Consider the following 23,380-nt stretch of genomic DNA (forward strand, 5'->3'; position numbering starts at 1 on the left):
ATTATAGGAAAACAAACGAGCACAAAGGATAGAAAAACATTATATTTTAAAAATATGTTCTCACATTCACAGATTGTCTTCTAAATATGTATAATCAGTTCTCACGCAATCACATTATGGATGAGGTTTCCTCTCTGAGATTATTGGACCGTATTTGTCACATTATTGCATTTGTCGTGGTTCACACTCGCGTACACGCATGTGCGTACGGGAATAACTACATTCGCAGTGCGTACTAGTGATGGCTATACACCTCTAATAGTCTTTCTTGACAACTCTGGAGATGATTCAGAGCTTTTATTTGGGCATTCGGCGAAGAGATAAAGAAAGCGAGAGGAGAGAGAGAGAGAGGGACATTGTGAAACTACATTTCCCATGCTCGCCTTTGCGGCGCTTGCTTTGTTTTGATTACGTAGATGCGCACCGACGTGGTGTCTTTGCGTTACCTCAGAGACAGCCTGTCAATGGAGTCAAACGGTCACGCCAAACGAGGCCGTGGCAGATGTAAAGAAGAATTTTGCCCGAAATAGCCTATCGAACGCATATAAGTGTTACGTAGACTGCGGCGGCGGAGGAGGAATATCTTTTTGATTAAAAAAAATACCGGTTCGTTTGTGGGTGTTGCGCCGCATCTCGACGAAGGCCTATGTAGCTTGTTAGCATTAGTTCAACAGCTAACTTGCTAGCAGGTGTTTTTTGTTTTTTTGTGGGGGGGTTTCTACGTCGACTTTAGCTGCAACAAATTAACGAGTACTAAATTTCGAATGTTTTACCTGTAACGCAATTAATTTCCTCCAAGAAGACAGCATCTGAACCTTTTTGGCCTCTACGACAATGGCGGAACAGAACGCAGTTGGCATGCAGCAGAATTTGGACAGGTGAGTTCAAGTTTGGGGCTAGCATGCTAATGGCAGCCACATAGCTAAACTTCAAAACAAAACAGTCGTCAAGAAAAATTGTGGGACGGTATTGTCAGAATACCGTCCCCCAATTTAGGCTTTAAGTGAGACACTATCATTTTTTAACAGGACACGAACTTTCAACTCAGCTCTGGATATCATTAAGTTTGCCTGGCCAGGGTATTTTTAGTTTACAAAGGAAGTCCTGGACTCCTAGCTCTGCCAATGAATTGGTGGATATTGTGTTAAGTAATCACTCTAACTTTCTATGGCCAGTTCTTTTGTGTTCTCAAACTGGATACAATTCATAAGGCCATGGAGAAATGTCCAAATATTTGGCTTATTAACTATTGACCCTTAGGCAGGACCCCGCGTCCAGTAAAATACCTGAAAATGTCACGTTCATAGTTCAGAACAAACCTGCTTATCTGTGTTACATCAGACACTGAATGTAATTTCTGTGGCAGCTGAAACGTTGATTAATTTCGAGGAGAATCTTTTCTTTAGTAAGATGTCTGAACAAAGTTTGTTTTTTCGTACTTGTACAAAAGCGAAAATCAGATACAGGGTGCTCTAAAATGTTTGTGGTCAAGTAGAACAAAAGGAGAACACGTGAATGTAACTGAGGAGCAAGATCAGAACTCCACAAGTTCATATACTATATACACTCATATAAAAGAAAAGAATACAAAACACTTACATCATGGGGAATCATTTTATGTTGTACAATCAGCGTCAACAGACGCAAATGTAATTGGAAGCGGATATAAATGGTAAACGGTAAATGGCCTGTATTTATATAGCGCTTTACTAGTCCCTAAGGACCCCAAAGCGCTTTACATATCCAGTCATCCACCCATTCACACACACATTCACACACTGGTGATGGTAAGCTACATTGTAGCCACAGCCACCCTGGGGGCACTGATGAGAAGCTGTTTCTGTAGCCAGCAGCAAAGCAAGTCTGCTTAAACATATTTTCATCAATGCTTTATCGCCATGTCATAGCTGGGATATTTCACAACAGAAAGAAGAAGTTCAACCATGGATTCTGTCAGGCAGCATTCTGGTCAAAAAGGGTCTCCTTTCACTTTCATCATGACAGAGTCGAAGTTTATCAACAGGCCGAACTTCAGTGGCATTATGGAGTGTAAAGCCACAGAATAGAAAGCTTTTAGTTCACTTGAAGCTGTATGAGGTCTACACTTTATCAAAGGTACTTTTATTCTCTAGTATAGACACAGCTTCCCTATAGTTTGCCTTCAGATCCTCACCTTGAAGGCATTTTCAATATTTGTGATCTGCCAAACTCCTGCAACGACAAGTTAATTCCTTTTCAGGAAAGAATTAATCAGCTTGTGTTCAACTTTGTTTTGTTTTTTTTATCTTACTTTCAGCATTTCGAATTGCTTTTAGTCATTGCTTATAAAGGATTAAGAGAAAAGATAACTTTACGTGGCAAAGTGTAATTCATGATGCAATTCTTAAAACAGAAGTTAAACAATTTCCCTGTCAAAGCAGCTATACTTTTGCTTTGCAAATACCTACCATATTGTAGTTTAAGTAATGAGGTTAAAGCTTAACTCGCCTAACAGGTTTATATACTGTAAGACTACCTTCACACTGCAGGTCTTAATGCTCAGTTCCGATTTTTTGATCAAATCCGATTTTTTTATTTATTTTTTTTGTCTGCTTGTTCACACTACAAATAAAATGTAACAGCAAACACGCTCTAGTGTGAACCCTCAAAGCGGCCCGCATGCGCAAAAGAAGACGTCACACTCTGTTTAGACCCAGAGCAAACAGTATTGACTGATGGCCCTTAATATAAAGACTTGTTTCGGACTTTACGTTTCCCAATTTTGCTTTAAGTTATAAAGTTATTTTGGTATTTACATATGGCCTAATAATTATCGTTATTGCTGTTTTAGAGAGGAGTAGTGCTTCAAAGGATAGTTGCAGATTTCTGTCAGAATCTGCAGATTATACAGTACAAATAAAATGTTCACGTTTCTCCAACATTGTCTTCCCAACAGTTTCACTGACATCTACACTGGATGGCCAGGAAGCGTTCACGATGTCTTCTTGGGCGCTGATAATTGGCGTCTGTCTTGTGTCAGTGACGTAAAAGACGGATTTCATGCGACATGACCATTCAAACAGCAGTCGCTTTCTAAAACACCAGCTATGTATCGGATTCAGTACCACATACAAAAGTGACCCAGGTCGGATTTGAAAATATCGGATTTGTGCTGATGATCGGATATGGATCGCATAGGGTCAAAAAAGTCGGATTTGATGCGTTTTCACCTGCAGTGTGAACGTAGCCTAAGAGACATTTAATGAGACACAAAAGAAGTATAAATTTTGCATGTGTTTGGAGCATTGTGTTGGTGGCCGTGGGTTGATGTGATGTCGTGTAGGTTTGGCTCCTGCTGCCAGATAAACTTTCTCATTTGCAGTGATTTCTTACATCACCAAGTTTTTAGTTAAAAACCCCTGCATATGTACAATAGGGAAAACTCTATTTTAGTTTACTGACTTGGTGGCCTTTATTCGTACTGTACTCAATTCAACAATTCAAGTAAAAATTTAATCAGCTGAACAAACCTGAGTGGGTAGTTGGCGTCTCGCGGCCATCAGTTAAATCACCTTTTCAGAGTTGGGATCTCATCTGCCCAGAAAGATCGGTCAACAACAGCACTTGCTTTGTGATATGTTTTGAAATACAAAGTAATCCAAGTCAGAGATTTGTAGGAGTGTTTTGTTAGGGTTACAAAATGTCTGTGAAAAAGGCCAAGTCATGCAAGTTATCATCTTACCTCTGCTTATATTGGCAATACACAAAAGTAAAGGACACAGACAAATTCTTGAGTGCTATATATTGTTAGTTGTGATAAAATCTTATCGTTCAAGAAAGGAGGGAGTTATGTTTTTAAATTGGATGTTGGTGAATCTTAAATGTTTTTTATTACTAATCAGACTGCCTGTGTTTTTTTTTTTTTTTTTTTCTTCAGTATGTAAAAACACAACAGGCGTTCATGGGTATGATTAACTTCTTTGTTTATGTCACAGTGACATGACACGCTTTCCAAGTCTTCTCATGCGGCATGTGTGACCTGAATCTTTGATTGTTGGGGGTGAGGTGATGCGTGCCATTTCCTTTAAAATAGCGTATGCTGTCTGTAAAAGACTTGGCACACAAGTAACGCAGCAATATTGAGTCAATATTGAACATTGGACTTTGAAATCATTTCCCAGGAACATAGTACAGTGGCAGAAAGAAAGGAAGGGCCCATGATCATTGTGAAACGTGCTTTAGCTGTGTGCTGCTGGTGCGTAGCAGAGGCAATAACCCGTGCAATGTTTGAGTAGCCAAAGGCAGGAAGATGTATGTCATGTCTGCTTACTCCTAGACAGTTGTGTACCCAGCCTCTATCACTGACAAACATGAGGCTCCAGAGGCTCTTATCTGGACCTGCCACAAACAGCCAGCTGCCTCTGCAATGCAGTGTTTCACAAATGGAAGTAGGAAGCACATTTTAATCCACATTTATTTATTTATACAGAACCTACATGTTTTATTCTTTTCTTGCTGACCCCATTGATCTCTGCGTGAATGGGTCGATAAATATGTGCTGTGCGTGCGCTAAGAACAACTGACCTTACAGTCATGATTTTGCAGTTTTAATATGGAACATTGTCAGCTTCTGCAGGCTCTTTTTCGACCTTTTCAAACGGTTGAGTGATGATTTGATTTTTTTTTCCTTTTAATGGAAAACAACTGCAGAGACTTTGTTATTTTGTTTGCATGGAGTAGATTAATGACATGTTCCAAGAAACAAATCAGTGGCTGGTCAGCATGTCTTTCCTTGGTAACCCACAGTTTGCATAAATAAGCTGTATTAGCCAGCATTAATGCCAGTGGAAGCTCATGCCACATTTTAAGATAGCTGGTTTAGATAACAGGCAGAGTTATTTAAATCACAAACTAGAGCTGGGCGATATGAGATTTTTTTCATATCACGATATGTTTTTTTCATTTCAGGCGATAACGATATATATCACGATATAAGCCAAATAACTATATTTGTAAGATTTAAATGTGCCGTTGCTCACAAGTAAAATGTGAAATAATCAGCAGCTTGTTTTGATTTAAATATTTATTTCCCATAATAAGTTCAACAGGGTAGCTGTACTTAAGGAACATGAGACTTTTTCAGATAAATAAAGGCAAATATTGCAAACTACACAAAAGGCAGCCGCTAAAGCGTTTAAGTTTCAAAATAGAACAAACAAAACAGACTACCGGTACTAAATTGTCAGTTCCACTTAGAAACAAAATATTAATTCTAAAAATAAATCTTAGTTTGTTTTACAGAAGAACAGACAAAACTGACTAACTTTTGTCAATATCAAATAAACTGAGAACTAAAAGGAAATTCTCAATCTCTCCTTGTTGTATATAGGGCTGCCACAAACGATTATTTTGATAGTCGACTAGTCACCGATTATTTTTGCGATTAGTCGACTAATCAGATCATCATCCATTGGACGTACAGCGTACAGCTTATTGCACCAGCAGCATCTGGTCTTATATAACTATCATTAGCTTACAGCTTTAAGTGTTTAAGGTCTGTGCTAACTAAAAATAAAGACAAGATGGTAGTTTATTAATTTTTAATGAAATTTGCAGATTGTTTCGGTGAAGTTTAATAAACTCCTTGCTTTCTAAAATATAACAGGACACCGGAGTATATTCTCCAGCGTGTCACACTTCTGATAATCAGCTGTCTGCTTGACAGTTTTAGCTGTGCAAAAACTATAACTTTAATCTCAGCCAAACCGATTTACTCAGGAACAAATAAAATACTAAAGAAAGCCAAACAATAACATTTTTAAGTTATCTAAGTGACTTATATATATGTTTAACCTGACTAGCGAAAGACGGCGGTGGGTTTGAAAACGATTTGCCGGGAGTCCGGTGCTCTCATGGCTCTAGTTAGCCTTGCCCTCGCCTAGCTAACGAGCTAGTGGGTAACAGACGTCTCCGAAAACGTCGGAGCGCTTTTGAAAATATGTGGTGTCTTGATAAACTGAGCAGATATTTGAGGTTTACACAGCTACATTCTCGCCTGAAAATATGTTAAAGGTTTATTTTGTGACCCAGAAAGAATAATAAGAGTAAAGTTAAAACTAACTAGCTGCCGCCATTGTTGACAACTGCGCTGGGCCGCGCTATGAATTCTGGGACACAGCTTCTTCTTCTTCGGGGTTTAACGGCAGCTGGCATCCTTGTACATGCAGTGCTGCCATCTTCTGTTTCAGTCCGTTATTACACTCTTAAATCCTACTACTCATTCCTGCGTCCTTTGTGATCTTACAAAGCTTCAAACGATGCGTCGACTATTAAATTAGTCGTCGACGATTTTAATAGTCGACATAATCGTGACTAGTCGACTAATCGTGGCAGCCCTAGTTGTATAGCTGAGCTTTTCAAACCGTTTTAACAGTTACTTTAGTCTGACAAAAGCCAAATGACGAATTAGCGCTTCCAGTCAGAGACTGAGCATGCACCGGTTTATTGTATTTCCAGACTTGCTTTCAGCACAATTTACAGTGAACGCTACTCTGTTTTTGTCAGACTTGAAATAGCCGAAATACCTTCACACTACAGAACTTCTATGGCTCTCCCGTTCGACAATCTCTCCAGCATTGGAACCATCATCTGTTTTCTCTTCAGTCACGCTCGGTTGATTTTTCTCTAGTCGGCACACTCATTTCCTCCATTACCCGGGCGGCACGGCAGCTGGCTGCTTCCCAAAACAAATACACATGTGCGGCATGGCACTTGTGCTGTACGTAACAAGTTACGTGACGTGACACTGCGGCTGTGATTGGTTCGGCTTTGCACTACTTAATTTGGATTGGCTGTTTTTTTTTTTTTTTTTTTTTAAAGAGGACAAGAGCGGCGAGGTCTATCGCAATAGTTTAATTTTTCTATCAAGAAAAATTTATTTCGCAATACATATCGTTATCGTTCTATCGCCCAGCTCTATCACAAACTAACGAGAATATCCTGTATATGTTGTTTGCCCCAAAGCAATGCTTTCTCAGTGCTGTTTGAGCCTTCATAGCTTTTTATGTACCATCAAAAATTACATTTAAACATTGAATCTGTGGCACGTCACTGCAAAAGGTTTTTATTAATAAAGTGGAGTAATTCACCACTTGGCTTTTTTTTTTTTTGTGTGTGTGTGTTAACTTTAAGCCACTCAAAGGCTATTTAAAGCATGAAGTCCTTTTGCTTTGTCGTACACCACAGATCACAGTGCTTTGTGGCGATACTAAAAGCACATGCATTTTTTTCTTAGGTAGTGCCCTCATGTTGTAATAGTTTCTTTGTTTGATATTTCATTGAAGTGAACTTTGCTTAAATTTGAGATTCTGCTGTGTTTCAGGTCAGACTCTTACACACTGGACATTAATATAAATAAGCCCCAGACTAATAAAATATCTGTAATGATTGAAATGTTTTTCCAGAGACTGTCATTGAAGTGTTGATTGGTATTGGTATTTTTAGAAGCTGAAGTTGCTACATTCAGTTGCACAATATTGAAAGGAGGACACTGTGTTATGTTATCAGACTTGTTTATTAAAGACCCATCACTCTAAAACCATGGAGACTTTTAGAGTCATTATTCCAGCTAATGACTTGTTTAACCCTCTGGCGTCCAGGGTTTAATTGGCTGTTTTTCACTACTTTTGATAGTACATTTATATTTCACCTTTAAAAGTATTTACGCGGCCTTGTTTGATATTATTCTTTTCAGCACAACCTTACATGTGTGAAGTTACCCTTATGTTTTTTTCGTTTTGGTATACTGCATTAACACAGTTGGTCTAAAATCGCAAAGAACTCAACCACAAACATGTTTAACATATCGTTTTCATAACTTGGAATGCAAATATAAATTTAAAAGATAAATTTAAGAGCACATGAAAGGCCTAAAACCTGAAGACCTGACAACACACCTCGTGTTTTTTCTCCTGGAAACAGCGTTTACATTGCGATCTGCCTTTGGTGGCTTTTTGGCTGGAAAGTAGTGCCCTCATTGTTTTGACACTCAAACAACCGCAATACACTGAATACACAAGACAACAAAACACACAAGCAATATTCCAAACACACCAAACGTCACAAATCTCTCTCGTCTTAAAAATCGCTATCCAAATCCCTCACTCTCTCACTCGCTCTCTCACTGCCATCACTCTTCCTAAACAACCAAATGTCACGTGTCACCTTATTATTTTTTTGATTGGTTGACATTGTAAATTTTTCCACAAATGGAAAAGAGGCGTCATGTGTGTTTTTGTTTTGTTTTTCTTGCAAGAACTCGCTGTCCTTACAAAATGCCGTATTTACCGTTGCGATAGTATTCAGAAAAAAGCATTTTATACATACAGAATTTAAAAACTAGCATGTAGTTTGAAGTCTGCACTTTCAACACAAGTTGAAATGGAGACTTGGCGTGCATCTTGTTGCTATGGAATTTTAAATTGGGTATGTGATTTGGACATACTGGCTCGTCTATTGACCCCAGAGGGTTAACTTGATACTGACACACAAAGTTTAATGCAATACTAACACTTTGAGCTGTTATTTGACCAGCTTGGACAAGACAACATTGTGATTTCCCACAGCCACATGATCATTGCTGAGTTAAAGGAGCCTTTGTGGGGTGGCTTATGCTCTTCTTGAGGACAGGAGCCTGGCTTGTGAGACGATGAGAAAGTCACACTTAATACTAATATTAAGAGTGGCCTTAATATCTCAGTGTCAATCACATCATGGCCATGTCTGTGTCATCTTGGAGCTTTCTTCTATTATCAGAATAAAATCCACAGCTGAGGTGAAACGCGTGACAGTGTCCACAGTGCCTCTGTGCTGCACATTCTTTTGATCCCGCGAGCTTGAAGGGTTTTCAAAATAACTGCCGAAATAAAAATGATAATATGCATTGCTGCTTGCCTGCCCTTGAAGTTTCAAAGCAGTCTCTGTGCATTAGGTGGATTAAAGCTTTATTGTAAAAACAGCAGAGACCCACATGAGTTTGCCTGTTTAACATGTAAATAACTTGGTGATACAGGAGGTCACCTTCCTTCAGTGGATTTCAGGCACGTCGCCATCATCGAGTCTCTATGTTCTTGAAAGTCCTTCAGCAACTTTATTAGCAATAATTCAGCATGTCAATCTGCAGATTTTACATCATCGTTTCAACATTTAAAATTGATCTTTTCATTGCATATCGGGTTAACATATTTAGAAAATTGTTGCATTCTGATATACAAGCCTGTTTTGTTTTTTTGTTTTGTTTTTTTTAATATATCAGACTGCACAGGATTTCTCAGTATGCAGTCGTCATTTTGGCTTATCTGGCTGACTGTTCTGTTAAACAGGGCTGAGGCGACGGCAAGCCAGAGATTAAGGTTTCGCACAGAAGATAGTGTTTCACTGCTGTTGTAATAGGTTCTGTCATGCTCTGGGGCTGGGTTACAGGAACAAGAGCCAGTGAATCTAAGGTAGAGATGGGTTTTGTTCTCCGCTGTCGTGTTTCTGTGGAGACGTCTGTCCACCGTTCTACTTGGCGTCTCATCATCGCTTTTTTTTTTTTTTTTTTTTTTTTTTTAAACGGCAGCCTCATTTTCAGTCTGCAGTGTCTTTGAAGATCCCGTGGTGTCGCACATAAATTCCTATGATGCATTTTTTATATTTGTTTTTTTCAGTTTTGCATTGCAGATCAATGCGAGAACCCTATTTGAATTAAATTGAGTAGTGTGATGCCAGTACACATACATAGGGAGGGGTCAGCTATAGGGTGAACCGCAGTAAAGACTGTAGATATGATCTTGAATGGGGGGTGATGTTTCCATCACACCACACATTCTCACTGACATGTCATCTGATCACCTCGACCTGGACTGTCCTCTCCTGCGTTGTCATATTTTATTCAACACCAGGGGGGTATTGACAAATAATTCATTGGAGGTAGCTACCTGAGCAAATAATTCAAATAGTACTTCTGCATGCCATGAAGGGATTCAACAAATGGAGCTGAGGTGGGGGGGGGTGTTTCTAAAATTCCTGGTGTAAGAAACATTTTTTACTTCATTGTGAGAGTAAACAGGTTTTCCCTGTTCCTGTTATACCTGTGGTTTAAAAACAGGAAATGGAAGAGTAAACTGCAGCTACAGCTTATCAGGTCAGACACAGGCACCTTCTTTTGCAGTGTGCTTTGGTTAGGTGTCTTACTGTTGGGTTGACCTTTGGAAAGTAATCTGCTAGAATTCTGAGCACAAATAATTCATAATGTGAATGATACCAAAATTAGATCATCACAAACTATGGGTGGGAAGGGGGCGTTCTTAATCAGTGTTTTGTATGCCAGAGATTTATGGGAGGTGTGTGTAGACTAATCATTTTTTCATTCATCCAGTGAAATGCCAGCTGTTCAAGGTTCAGAGTAATTATGAAAATGAGATCATAAATCTCACACACAAATGGGTCACAGGCAGCAGTCAGCTACCAAACCAGTGGATCGCCTGGCAACAGGCTAGTTTAAAAAAAAAACTAAACATTTTCCAGTTTTTAAAACCACATTTTAAGTGGTTTTCATTCATTTCTGCAAACTGCCAAATAGAAGTCTTTGTCTATCTGTTAGCTCTGCGACAGACTGGCAACCTGTCCTGGATGTACCCTGCCTCTCGCCCTAAGACAGCTGGAATAGACTCAGGCCTCCTGCGACCCTGAAAAGGATAAGCGGAAGTGGATGGATGGATGATTAGAAAACCATAATCGGTATATTTTGATGATATGATATGTACCCCAGACAGTATCACAGTATTACACAGAGGAATAATTTGGAAGGACCCCCCCTCTCTCCGATAAACAAATCCACGAGAGCTGATTATTTTGGGATATCTAAAGTAATTGCACTCTGCTTTTAGGTTCTTTTCAGGCGGACAGCGCAGATCGGTGGCATCAGCCTTGTTTCTTGCTGACATTTCTCCTCCGGATGTGCATGTGTGGCGCAAGTTGTTTGACAGGTTTTCAATGAGGAAAGGAGATGCGCACAGCAAGATACTGTTCATAGGCAAATGTTCATGGTATGATAGCCATCAAGTTTCATATCATGTTAATACTTGAAAACCAGTATACTGTTGCAACCGGAGAACCAGTAGAACTCCCTTGAGCTTGGCGGAGTCGAGACTCTAGACATGCTGTTGATTTACTTACATCAATTATTCAGATCTAACCTGTGAAGGTTTTCATGAGTTGATGGCAGCTGAAGTAAGGTTCTGCGGATTCTCAAACTGAGCTATATGCAGTGAGACACCCTGGTGGTGACCCATCCAGCCAGTCGCACGTTGCTGATTAATTATGGAAATGCAATATGTCACACTAGGTGATGTGCTTTGTTAAGGTCAGGGAAGTTCGATATCAAATTGTCTTGCACATGTTGCGTTGCTTTGCAGTGGAGGAGGGTAAGGTTGTAAAAGACCGGCAGAACCTTCCTAAGAGGTAAAGAGAAGGTTTACTCCCATCTCTGTATGTAAGGGAACAGAGAAGGAAGATGTCACGGTATAAAATGTGGTTTGGCTTGAATTACGTTGTCATAGTTTTCATCAATTACTTTTTTTTTCTCACAACAACAACAAGACAAGCTTGGGGAGGAAGAGAAGAGTGGAGATATACCCACATTTCACATTTGAAGTCAAGGAAAATAAGATGCTTTGTAAACTGTGTGGATTCACTCTCACCAGTAAAAACACAACAAGCTTTCACACTTTATATTTTAGTCAACTGAATCACTTTAGATTTAGGATAATAATACTATAGTTTGAGTAAAACTAAAAAGAATTCAAATAAAATCAGCTGTCAAAATGAACACTGACCTGTTGATTCAGTGTATGAGTAGCATTGTGAATAATACTGGCGTCAAAGTCAGAAATGTGTAGCTATGGCTAGGATCAACGGAAGTAGAGAATCGGTATATGTGGAGCATAGGTTGCTTCTTTTACCAATGCTTGTTAGAAAAGGGAGCTGACACTGATGTGATCTGAAATGCAATCCTTTGGAAATTGTCTTGTATTCTAATGGCAGGGTGAAGGGCCTGTTTGTTTGAGCTGCTGTGTGTCCATTGAACACTTCTTGTCAGATATGCTTGATTCAGTCAGCATTGCAGCTTGTTTGCCTATAGGGTTTATGTATTGATCGGCTGATTTCTGATTACTGGTAAAGAGCTAGCAGGAGTCCTTCATCAAAGCACTTTGTAGCTGCTCCATCATCTGCCGTTTGTTTTACACAGAGAAAAATCTGCACCAAGTCTCCAGAAGCTGTATTAAAATATGCAGATGAACTGATAACTTGGTCTGATAGCATGTTTAAATGATACAGCTTAATGAAGGCTGACAGCAGCCATCCTATTTTACATGAGATACCTGCAGCAAACAGGGGTGAGTCTAAAGGGGGGCACAGGGTGTACTAGACTATATTAATTTCAAGACTTTTGTAACATTTTTCAGATTAAAAATGAAATATTATAAAACATTATATTCATTAAATTGCATTAATATTTAAAAATATAAAAACACCAACGTTTTTTTCACAAGCCAAAAAACCCCCAAACCATTAGCCATTAAACTCTGAGCCACTGACCTGAGGGTTGTTAGATTGGACACTGAATTATTAGATTATAAGATTACTCGATTACTAAAATAATCAATATTTGCAGCTCTATTTACAACCATGTCTTTCTTTTACCCTTCAGCTGTACAAGGCTGATGGGGCGCAGAGAATGAGGTGATGTAGGAGATTCGAATTGATACCATAGGTGTATCTACTAAAAATCTCACACGAGTTCAAACCTCAGTGACCTTCACCTCAAGGTCAGAGTAAGTTTTCTGAAAATCTTGTGAATGCGATAACTTCAGAACAAGGTGACGTACGATTTTGAAATTAATGGCATAAGTGTGTCTACTAGGAGACTGAGGGGTACAGCTGGTGGCTGCTAGTATTTTTATTTATTTTTTGCAGCCATGTTTGTTTCAGTGTCTCATCCTGAATTTGGGCATGTGTGTTTGTTTTAGGAGCTGCTGGGTGTGCTTTGCCACGGACGAAGATGACCGCACGGCAGAGTGGGTTCGCCCGTGTCGCTGCCGCGGCTCCACCAAGTGGGTTCACCAGACCTGCCTGCAACGCTGGGTGGACGAGAAACAGCGAGGCAACAGCACAGCACGCGTAGCCTGCCCACAGTGCAATGCAGAATACCTCATTGTCTTTCCCAAACTGGGTGGGTTGCATTTCTCTGAAAATAAAACCTTGTGGAAGCGTGATGAGATGGCCTCGAAATGTCACTAGCTTTTGTTGTCTTGTTGGGCTGAGAGGATTCTGTGCTTGAGGAAATTAAGAGGATAATTATTCCTTCAGCTATGTTTTTCAAGGTCTACTGCAAAACTTTGAGTGATTGCAGTACTCCAGTCTTTGAAGCTATGTGTGATTTATGTCTGTGGCATAGATTTTCAAAATGAGGATCAGGTATATTCAGGATCATTTAAAATTGAAAGGCTTTAGATCCTATAGAGTAGTGTGTGATGTACAGCATGGTTAAAATATAAGGATTGTTAACTTATAGCCCCACGCCATGCTGAGAAGCTGAGATAAATTTCTTGTTCACAAATCTAAATTTAATATAGTGTATTGCTGAGCTCTCATACAGCCTTTCTGGCAGTTGTCAACATCAAAGCAGAATTACAGAGAAAATTTCCATGTAAATAAACTCCTGTTTGAGTCACTGCCTGCAACTGTATCCAAACTTTGGGAACTGTTGAGTTTGTCTTGCCTCAGTTTATTTACTCGAGATCCAGCATAAGTTCTGTGGCGATCTGGGTAAATGTTTCATTTCATTGTGACAACGAACAGGGGCGTGCTCGCTGACTGACCAGCAGCGGCTGCCTCAATTAGCTCGACACGTCAGAGTGGCGAGGGCTTCGATTGTTCTCAAAAGCTATGACTCAACCAGTGAAGATACAGCACGCAGAGCTGTGCTTATTTGGACACAAGCTGCTCACAGCTCACTTTCTCAGATCTCTTCATAACTTTCTAAGACAGTGAATGACTCTCACAGAACACACTGCAGTTGCATCACAGGAAAGTTGGTTTTATCTGTTAGATGTTTTGCTGCTGGATGTGAAGACTTGGGCATATTTGAAGTTGTATACTTGTCACTTGGTTACCCATCAGCCCCTGGCCCATTGCCATTTCATAGAGAGTGAGACGTTGAAATTTGAGACAGAAGCAAACATGGTGTTAGCCTGCAACAGGTTGGGCCCAACTGGTAAACAGGTTCATGTATATTTATAGTGACCAATGCTGTGCTGTCACTCACTTTGGTGCTTTAAGCTGAGCTTCTGTGCATGCTTCTCCAACCTCAAGTGTTTGTCTGACCTCTATCTACGAGCTCATTATTGGAATGTGGTTGCTGGGTATATGTGAATGTGTCTACAGCCCTTTTGTATTTGTATTGACTCAATTCCTAGAAGCACAGTTAATCAGTACTTGGAAGTAAAAAAAACCCCAAAAACATTCAGTAGCGCAAAGTTTTATGGACCAAGTTTTATTTATTCACAAATTTGAAACATTTCTGCAGACAACAAAAGCATGCAGCCAATATGGGGCAATTTCTACCAAGGTTGGTTGTGAAATTGGTAGAAATTGTGACAAAATAATCAGTGGATAACAAACAAGTTTGATCCCCTTCCCTCAGGAATATTTATTTTTGTAAAATATGTGAACGGGGAAAGAATGGCCAAGAATGGCATCTTTGCAAAACCATTGTTAAACCAGTTAAATTCTCAATCCTTTTTGCAGCTTCTTGGCCACTGCTGTTGAGGTTCAGTTGGAAATTGTTCATTTTCCTGTTACTAGATTTATGGGGAGCCACATTAGACAGAGGAGGAAATCGCCACAGGTTTGAGACCCCTGCCCCAAAGCATAAAAAGAATACAGATAGAAATGGATATCATAGTTTAGCTTTCACTGGGGCTCTGACGTGGTAACGTCTTGTCCATGTGCAGCATGTGTAGCAGCTGAGTTAAAGTGAAACAAAATATCCATACAGTAAGTTATAAAGTCAACTTCTCATAGTGTTTCAGTTCTCTTTAAACAATCTTTAGGATTGTTGGCTGTAACAGGCCCTGCTCGTTCTGTTTGTGAAATCAGAATTGTCCTAATGGATCTGTTTGATCTGAATTTGCTGTTTATTGAAATTTTGTATATATAAGTATGTTTGTTATCTAATGTTAGTGTCTCACATGTTCTGGCTTTGAGGCACTTTATGAATTGAGCCTCTGTTGTACAGTGCGCCAGTGGAATTTACACTTTAGACTGACTGCATCAGTGTTTCTCACACTGCCGTATTATTATGATGGCTTTGCGGCTTGTTATTTTTGGACGGCTCTTTATAAAAAAGTCAGTCATAGAAGTGACTTGTGGCTAAATGTTTACCCTCAGTCTCCTGATGCCCACTCCACAGTTTGTTTTTTAGTCATGTGTTCAAATACTGAAGTGGTTTAGAGCATGGTGATGGATAGGCCAGCGGTTTATTTTGAAAGAGCTTCCTCGTTTCTGATCTGCTGGGTGACGTTGCCCTCGGAGAATGACACAGAAACAGCGTGCCACCATCACTCTTCATTTGCTGAGGTTGGTGTTGCCTTTGATGTAACTTTCTTTGGTTTCCCTTCAGTTTAGATGACAGACTGTGAGGATGTGTGGTGGAGTTTTAGCCTCAGGATGTTTTGGGAAGATTTCTGCAGACGAAGTAGCCTAAACTTTGTTTTGCCACTTATTCCAATTTCTGGTTGAGAGTTGGAAGTGAATTAATAGGCTGCAGTTACACACACACACAAGCTGTGGTGGACTGTGTGTGTGTGTGTGTGTGTGTCATAAGACGTTTTTTTCCTGCAATGTACTATAGCAGCAGGCAAATGTGTTTTTAGGGGTTTTGTTTTTTCACTTTTGCATTTTTTTAAATGCTGAAAGTGTTTGAATAGGAAATGGATAGTAGAGTAGTGGTTGGTTATGTGCACAGTGTTTGTTGAGTTTACCTCACCCCCACCCACCCACCGACCCCCAAATCCCTTTAGTGAGGGTCAGACGGAGGTGGTGTGCGGGGATGTTGGATGTGTCTGGATGAGAGGAGTGGGAGTGAAATTGGGTCACGGAAAGAGCAAACAGAGCAGCTCATCAAAGGCCCACAGCGACAGAGGAGATGAGCAGAGCTGCTGATGGATTCATGAAATCACAGCGTTTCTAGGTGATGAGGAGAGGATGTACCTCCGTGTTGTCCTTTCCAGCAGGGCAGCACATGCAAACATTAAGTGGCGATTCACGGATTTGCATTCGTGGCACCGCGTGACGTCAGACTTGGGTCAGACTGAATTTGCAAAGCATTTGGATTTGTTACGCAGGGTTTTTACTGACACGACTGCTTTGTCAGGGTTTGAATTTCCATGAGATTTTTCTTTGTTCTGACTGAGGACTTGAGACGCTGGCTGCAGGATACGCTGGGCATTAGTCCACTTCAAAGCAAGGCGGAGGAGTACAGCGCTTTTGGTTTTGCTGCATCATTGCTGCAGTGTTCCTCTCACATAATTTTTATTCTAGCCTCGTTCTCTTTATTATACAACGCCATGTCTAATACAGAGACCCAGTATCTTTGGTCACCTAATGCACAAAAACTGTTAAAGCTTAGATGCACTCCTTTTTTGCGGTGTTTGCTCTGGTTTTAATGAACCCAATGAATACTATCAGTTTTCCAGCCCAGCAATAACAGCATTCAGTCTGGGCGGATGGAGTTAAATCTGTGGACGGGTAGAGATGGGGAGCACTGACCGGTCACTGAGGCCAGCTCATTTCTAGAGGCTGGATAGGGTTTGGTCACAGTATTGCTCTCTGCGCGGGGACCCCTGCCTGCTCTTGGAGCAAATGAGTGGGTGGATTCTGAGATACACATCATTTTTTTCTCTTAACTCAGGTCTTGATTGTTTTTCACTTGCTTACAGCCCCGGAGGGGGGGGGCAGAGTCATTTTTCAGCCTTCAAAGAGCAGGGCAGCTATATGCTGTTCTGGCTGCACTCCCACCAGCAGCTGCTGCAGAGCCAAAGCTAGCCCATCATGCTAATTTGGCTCGCTATATAACTCCTGAGGACGGCGTGTCCTTGCTGCTCCTTTTCTGACACTCAGCCCAGAGAGTAAACAAGTGAGCTGGAACAGCGTGCCAATGTGCGTGCCCACTACCGAGGTATTGCAGTTGCACGGGGCCCCCTCCTAACTTTCCTCTCCCTCCCTCCTTTTTTAATAATCTTAATTATGGAATCTGCTACCAGCAGCCATTAAGGGCAGTCTAGTCCCCTTTGCCCGGGATGGCGTAATGCTTAGGCACGGAGAAAGCGGAAGAGATCCCAGTGCTGTCATCAAAATATGGCATATTAATGCTCTCGAGCATTGTGAGGTCAGTCCCAAAGGCAAACACGGGTGCAGTAACAGGAGGCCTGAAAGCATCAAATGGCTGCTGGCAGATAAGAGACAGCTGCTGCATTAAAAACTGTCTCAGACTCAGATACTCTTTAGAAGTGATAAATGCACCTCGCTCACTTTGAGCTCTTTCCTCAACAAGTGGACTGCAGCGCTGCAGTAAAGACATTTAGCACAGACCAGCACAGTGAATGCACTCAGCTGTAGAAATACGTGCACTGCTAACAGTGGATGGATTGTATGCCGCGTGTGGCAGGTACTTACGGGCACCAGCCTCATAGTGGCCAGGCTGCACAAACAATTTAATGAAGCCAGTCCAGAAACTGTAGAACTCCTCACGGCACCCCTGGAGTTATTTCAGGAAGCCGAGTCCTTTTACTCTAAGCTCATGTTGTTAAGGTTGTAGTTAGAGATGTGTCACCACTTTCCCTTCCTTCAAAAATGTATCTGCTCAGGTGTTTGTTTGAAATCTGTCCTTGTGCCTGACTGGGCCCTGGCAGTAATCCTTTTCCCAGTAACGGCCTGTAACCCACCGCCCCAGCTGTCCTTAACTAAGTGATGGCAGCTTTCTGTGCTATAAGGTCAATCAGGCTCTTTTTACTTGCTGTGCAATATATTTATCAGTGAGCTGCTGACATGGCCTGAGGAAAGGTGTTCTTGAACAAAGTCCTGCTTTCATAATGAGCAGTGACTCAGCACTGTTTCTGAAACAACTTGACTGCTTCATTTCTAAACTAGAGAAGAGATGCAGTGGTATCTCTGTCTGAAGTAGGATTTCAGTCACCGTCTGCTGGAAATGAGAACCGTGCATGTGTAACACTGATATTATAGTAAGGTGTTTGAGAGTGTAGGTTTTTCAGAGCCTGGAAGCCCAAACTGCTGTGCTCTGTGGATCTAATTTTGCAGTTTACCAAGTGCCAAAGCAGCACGCACACAGAGGCCCAGCACTGTCTTGCGCTCAGTCCCTCTGGCAGCCTCCCCGCTCCCCTCCCACTGACTCCTGGGCTAGTTATTAATAGGATGTGGATGGCTCTGTCTGGGTGAGGAAATCAGGTTGCCTTCCTGTAAATATTTCATGATTTCCCTCGAGTGGGCCCAGAATGCAAGAGACGGGAATGCAGCAGAGATGTTTTTTAAGGTCCTGCTCCTGGTGTCAGACAGGGATGTCACTACTCCAAAGGCAAGTTTGAACTTCAGATTAATTTCTTATTACATGCTGGTCGAGAGGCATCCCAGTTCTTTTTAATCTCAGTGGGCCCTGCCCTTGAAGCTCCTCCTTAAGTGTCAATAAACCTGCAAAACAAGGCGTGCACCTTACACAGCCTGCTTTAAACTTAGGAAAAGTCTGAGGAAGAAAGTTTGCTTTTGATGTCACTGCACTGTCGTAATGTGCCTCCAAGCATAGCACACCCAGTAACCCTGTTTCTGTAGAGGGGAGAGAGATGCATCTAATTGGTTGGAAATGAGGATATTTTGACAACTTGAGCTGTCAGGGAAAATAATGAGGGACATTTTCCTGACCTTTGATGCACAAAATGATCATTACATTAGGAGGATTATCAGATCAGTGGATAATAATCCCTGAAGTTCAGATTCTCAGTCAGAAGTACGCATAAATGGTTGAAGTAGCTCTCTAAAACTACGGATAACAGTTATATTTATGTTAGCCAACAGTTTTACGTGTTATAGGTAAATATATTTCTCTTAGTTGTGACTTAAGTCTGGTGATGCCTCCATCAGGTCCTGTGGTTTATGTGCTGGACCTGGCTGACCGCCTCATCTCCAAGGCTGGCCCCTTTGCTGCAGCTGGCATCATGGTGGGCTCCATCTACTGGACCGCTGTCACATATGGAGCAGTCACTGTCATGCAGGTAAAGATATACTAGATAAATCTAGTATATACTTGTGTGCAGCTGTTTGCCACTCTGACCATCTCCTGTGCCTCCTCCAGGTCGTCGGCCATAAGGAGGGCCTGGATGTTATGGAGCGGGCTGATCCTCTGTTCCTTCTCATCGGGCTGCCCACCATTCCTGTCATGCTGATCCTCGGCAAGATGATCCGCTGGGAAGACTACGTCCTGCGCCTGTGGAGGAAGTACTCTAACAAACTGCAGATCCTCAACAGCATCTTCCCCGGTCAGGACACACTCCTTACGTTTGATCCTGAGAATGTGGATCTGTGTTTATATTGTGTTTGTTACGTGTATGCTGCACTGTGTGAGTCTAACCTTACTCAGGTGTAACTGTCAGTATGAAACGATGATGCTCTAATGTCTGCTGCTGCTAAAGAACAGCCATCACTGCTGGACAGACAGGATGTCTTTTCAAGGACAATAATATAAAACCATGTAAGGAGCTGAGTCAGAAACTTGATTATCATAACCTGATGATAGCAGAAAAGTTTCAGACAAAAACAAATAATATGGAGAGTTACTAACACCTCAAACACCGTCTCCTCATCCATCACAGAAATCCTCACTGCAGCTGGTCGGTGTTCACTTCATCACAGCCACAAAACAGATAAATAAATCAATCCTCAGCCTCTGAAACTCAACTGTGTCAGCAGCTGCGCCCTCAGGTTTATGCAGGAATAAAACTAATACTCGTGTGTCTGCAGGGATCGGCTGTCCAGTTCCTCGGATCCCCGCAGAGGCCAGCCCCTTGGCAGACCATGTGTCAGCCACACGGATCCTGTGCGGCGCCCTGGTCTTCCCCACCATTGCCACCATCGTGGGGAAGCTCATGTTCAGCAGCGTCAACTCGAACCTGCAGAGGACCATCCTGGTGGGTCCAACCAGACTCGCCGTATGACTCACCTGACGGTAGCAATAGTTCTGCAGGGGATTCGATGAGCAGAGTACAAACAACTAGTATATCCACCCCCTTGTTTTAGCCCTACTATTGAGTCCTCTAATTTGGCCTAATTGTGCATCGTATGAGCCATTTAGACATAAGAGAAACCTTAAATGGGAGGACAGAAAGGTAACCAGAGCGGCTCATGCGATCTGGGCTGCACTGATACTGCTGAACACTCTGTCCTCACCTAGCAAACCTGCAGGAAGGAGAGCGAACAGATGAGCTGCATCATCAGTCAAACCTTTATTTGTTCTCGGCGTGATCGATCACTGTGAGACAAAAAAGAAAAACACACCACTGTAAATAATTAACTTTTAAAGCGCAATTAATGAATATTCCCACAAGATGGTGCTTCGTTCCTTTTGTGTTGAGCCAGAGTGGCGACGACTGAAACTTCACATCAGTATTTATCACATGCTGTATTAGTCAAAGTGCCAGTGTGGACGCCTCTGTTTACTTTTCCGACACACTTGAGTTAGTAAGTTAGCCCATGTTTGTTTAGTTTTACACAATCACAACCACTGACAGCTTGGACACTCCTGCCTAATCTAAAGGCCCTCAGCTCGGCGGGTTTGGATGGTTAGTATTGAGGTCAGGATTCAAAAAATTGTTTCCACTTTTCTTCTTCTAAATAGATTTTTGTAGTTTAAATTCAGTCTTAGCTTTTAAATTTTCAACAGTAAATACTGTTTATTTAGAGTAAACGATCACTATAAGCATTCATTTTTATTGCTTTTTAGTCTGTTATTAACCGTGTACTCGAGAAATTGTGAAAGTGCCCCTAGCAGTCCAGCCATAAGATCACAACTAATATAAAACAAAGTGAAGGAAGATTTTCAGGCTTCCTGTGACGATTAATGAGTCATCACATTTGCTGATTGAATGGATTCATTTTTTGTTTGCGCTCAAAGGCACATACTGGAAGAACAGCCCCGGCTTGAATATTATTTAGATACACTGTAATATTCATTCAGGTTGGCCGTTCAGACATCCACACACCTTTGTTCAGACAGACTGCCATAAATGAGCCAGTTTCCTGTTTGGGTTGGAAGGCTTCACTCTCCAGAAACCTCCACCTTTACTCTTGAATGATCCTTTTTAACCAAAATATCTGTAAGTGCTCTAGCATTCCTGGTCACAGCTGAGCAGGAAACAGACAGGAATCATCTGCATGTTTGTTTATGAGATGCAGTCGTGTGTGTGATAGTCGGTGTGAAATTAAAGTAAATCCTCCTAGAGTCCGCTGTGGGGGGAGAGCTTTGATGTGTTGAGCTGAATCTGTCTTTAAGTCCACTTTCAACACCATTTTGCTTTCCTCCACCTACAGGGAGGTATCGCCTTTGTGGCCATCAAGGGGGCGTTTAAGGTGTACTTCAAACAGCAGCAGTACCTGAGGCAAGCTCACCGCAAGATCCTCAACTTCCCCGAGCAGGAAGAGGCCTAAAGGAGGCCGTCAGAAGGGAGGACAGATGGATGGAGGAACTACACGCCTCCGCTTGAGGGGGTGGGTGGGATGAAAGCTCAGTGAGCAGGAAGTGCTGGTGAAACAGACTTTTGATCGTGTCATCCTCATTACCACCTCTTCCTCCTCCCCACACCTCGCCCCTCTCACCGCCCCGGTGTGACTCTTCACTGACATTTTGTGACGCTGGCTTAAAGTGAAGATGGAGACGTGCGGACTGGAGCATGTTAGCAGTTGATGTGCAGTTACAGTCACACACACCTACACACACACACCTACACACACACACACACACCTGTTTCCTGAGTACGACTGCAGGGTGGATGAGCTTCAGCAATCACGTTAACTATTGTAAACCTACTATATTTTAAACAATTAAAACGTGGGGCATGTGTAATTAGTTTTATAAAAATGCAAATTGTTTTATATTGTTTATTTCGCAGCACCCCATTGGCTGATGATAGTGGCTTATGTTCAAAGAAGACTAATGTTGAGCATAAGGAATGTACTCGTGAGCAAACAGTAAAATGATGTGAATCCTGACGCAGAACAGAAAACTAGCCTCGCCACGTCATTGTGCCACTGCAGCTGATTATCTAACGGCGAACACGCCGAGCGCAGATCAGAAGCTGATACACAGCTGTTTACTTTGTTCACGTGCTTCGTCCAGTATTCCTCATCTCTACTTTTCAAAACGCTGTCATGTGATGTGTCTTGAAGCCTTGTCACCCGTCACAGTGCAGGTGAGCACTGTGCCGTGATGTGTGGATAATACATATATTAGAAAACCTTGGTGCCTGACTCAACATTCAGTGCAGCGCTTACAGGAGACGGACACTTGAGTTAAAGCCGTTGCCTCCAGATTTTAGAGGCAGTTCATACCCTCCACCCCCTCGGCCTGCCATGATGGGACTTCAGTTGCCTGAGCTTGGACCAGCTCAGGTCAGACTCAGGTACTTCTCTCTGAATGACCTCGGACACTGGTAACTAAAGATGACTCACTGCAGCAGCCAGCACTTCTGAATGGAAATTAAAGGGTCAGTTCACTCAAATACCGAGCCCTATTGTCCTGCCCAAGTGGTGTACAGACACTTTGATTTTTAGTCTTCAAGTAGGATTTTATTGGTTTGAAACGGTGGAAAAAATATAGGGAGATGTTCAAGTTTATCCACAATTTCTGGCAAATGTATTGAAATGTTGAGATATTAGGACGGATGAATATAGAGCTCTGATTTGAGTGAACCGACCAAAACAGTTTGGTTTATAAGACGTGAAGCCTAATGTATCAAACTCCTTTGTTCATGTGTAAATAACGTGGCTTTGAATTAACAAGTTATTGCTGAGATGAGAATCTGAGTGAGAGAGCCTGTTTAACACACTGTATAACCAACCACCTGGAATATTTAACCTGCACATGTCAACTTCTGTACAGGTGTTCTGAGATCTGCAGACTAAACCTTTCCCATCAGATCTCCTCTCTGCCGAGAGGCTGAACTGTTGTGCACACGATGCTTCTAACGTTAGACTTCTACAGTATGAGCTCTGTAAATAAATGTATTTTCCAAATGTT

At 41.7% G+C, this 23,380-nt stretch overlaps 1 protein-coding gene across 1 annotated transcript; it reads left to right on the plus strand.

Annotated features, from left to right (window-relative positions):
* Positions 1-303: 303 nt before the first annotated feature.
* Positions 304-23,376, plus strand: marchf5 (membrane-associated ring finger (C3HC4) 5). Its single transcript, XM_082557656.1, has 6 exons — positions 304-878; positions 13,050-13,252; positions 19,234-19,364; positions 19,445-19,628; positions 20,110-20,276; positions 21,676-23,376. The coding sequence occupies exons 1-6, from the start codon at positions 835-837 to the stop codon at positions 21,790-21,792; spliced, it is 846 nt and encodes a 281-aa protein (XP_082413782.1). The 5' UTR covers positions 304-834; the 3' UTR covers positions 21,793-23,376.
* The last annotated feature ends 4 nt before the right edge of the window (positions 23,377-23,380 follow it).

The sequence above is a fragment of the Aulonocara stuartgranti genome (assembly GCF_965226115.1).
Source record: "Aulonocara stuartgranti genome assembly, chromosome: 13".
NCBI classification, from domain to species: domain Eukaryota; kingdom Metazoa; phylum Chordata; class Actinopteri; order Cichliformes; family Cichlidae; genus Aulonocara; species Aulonocara stuartgranti.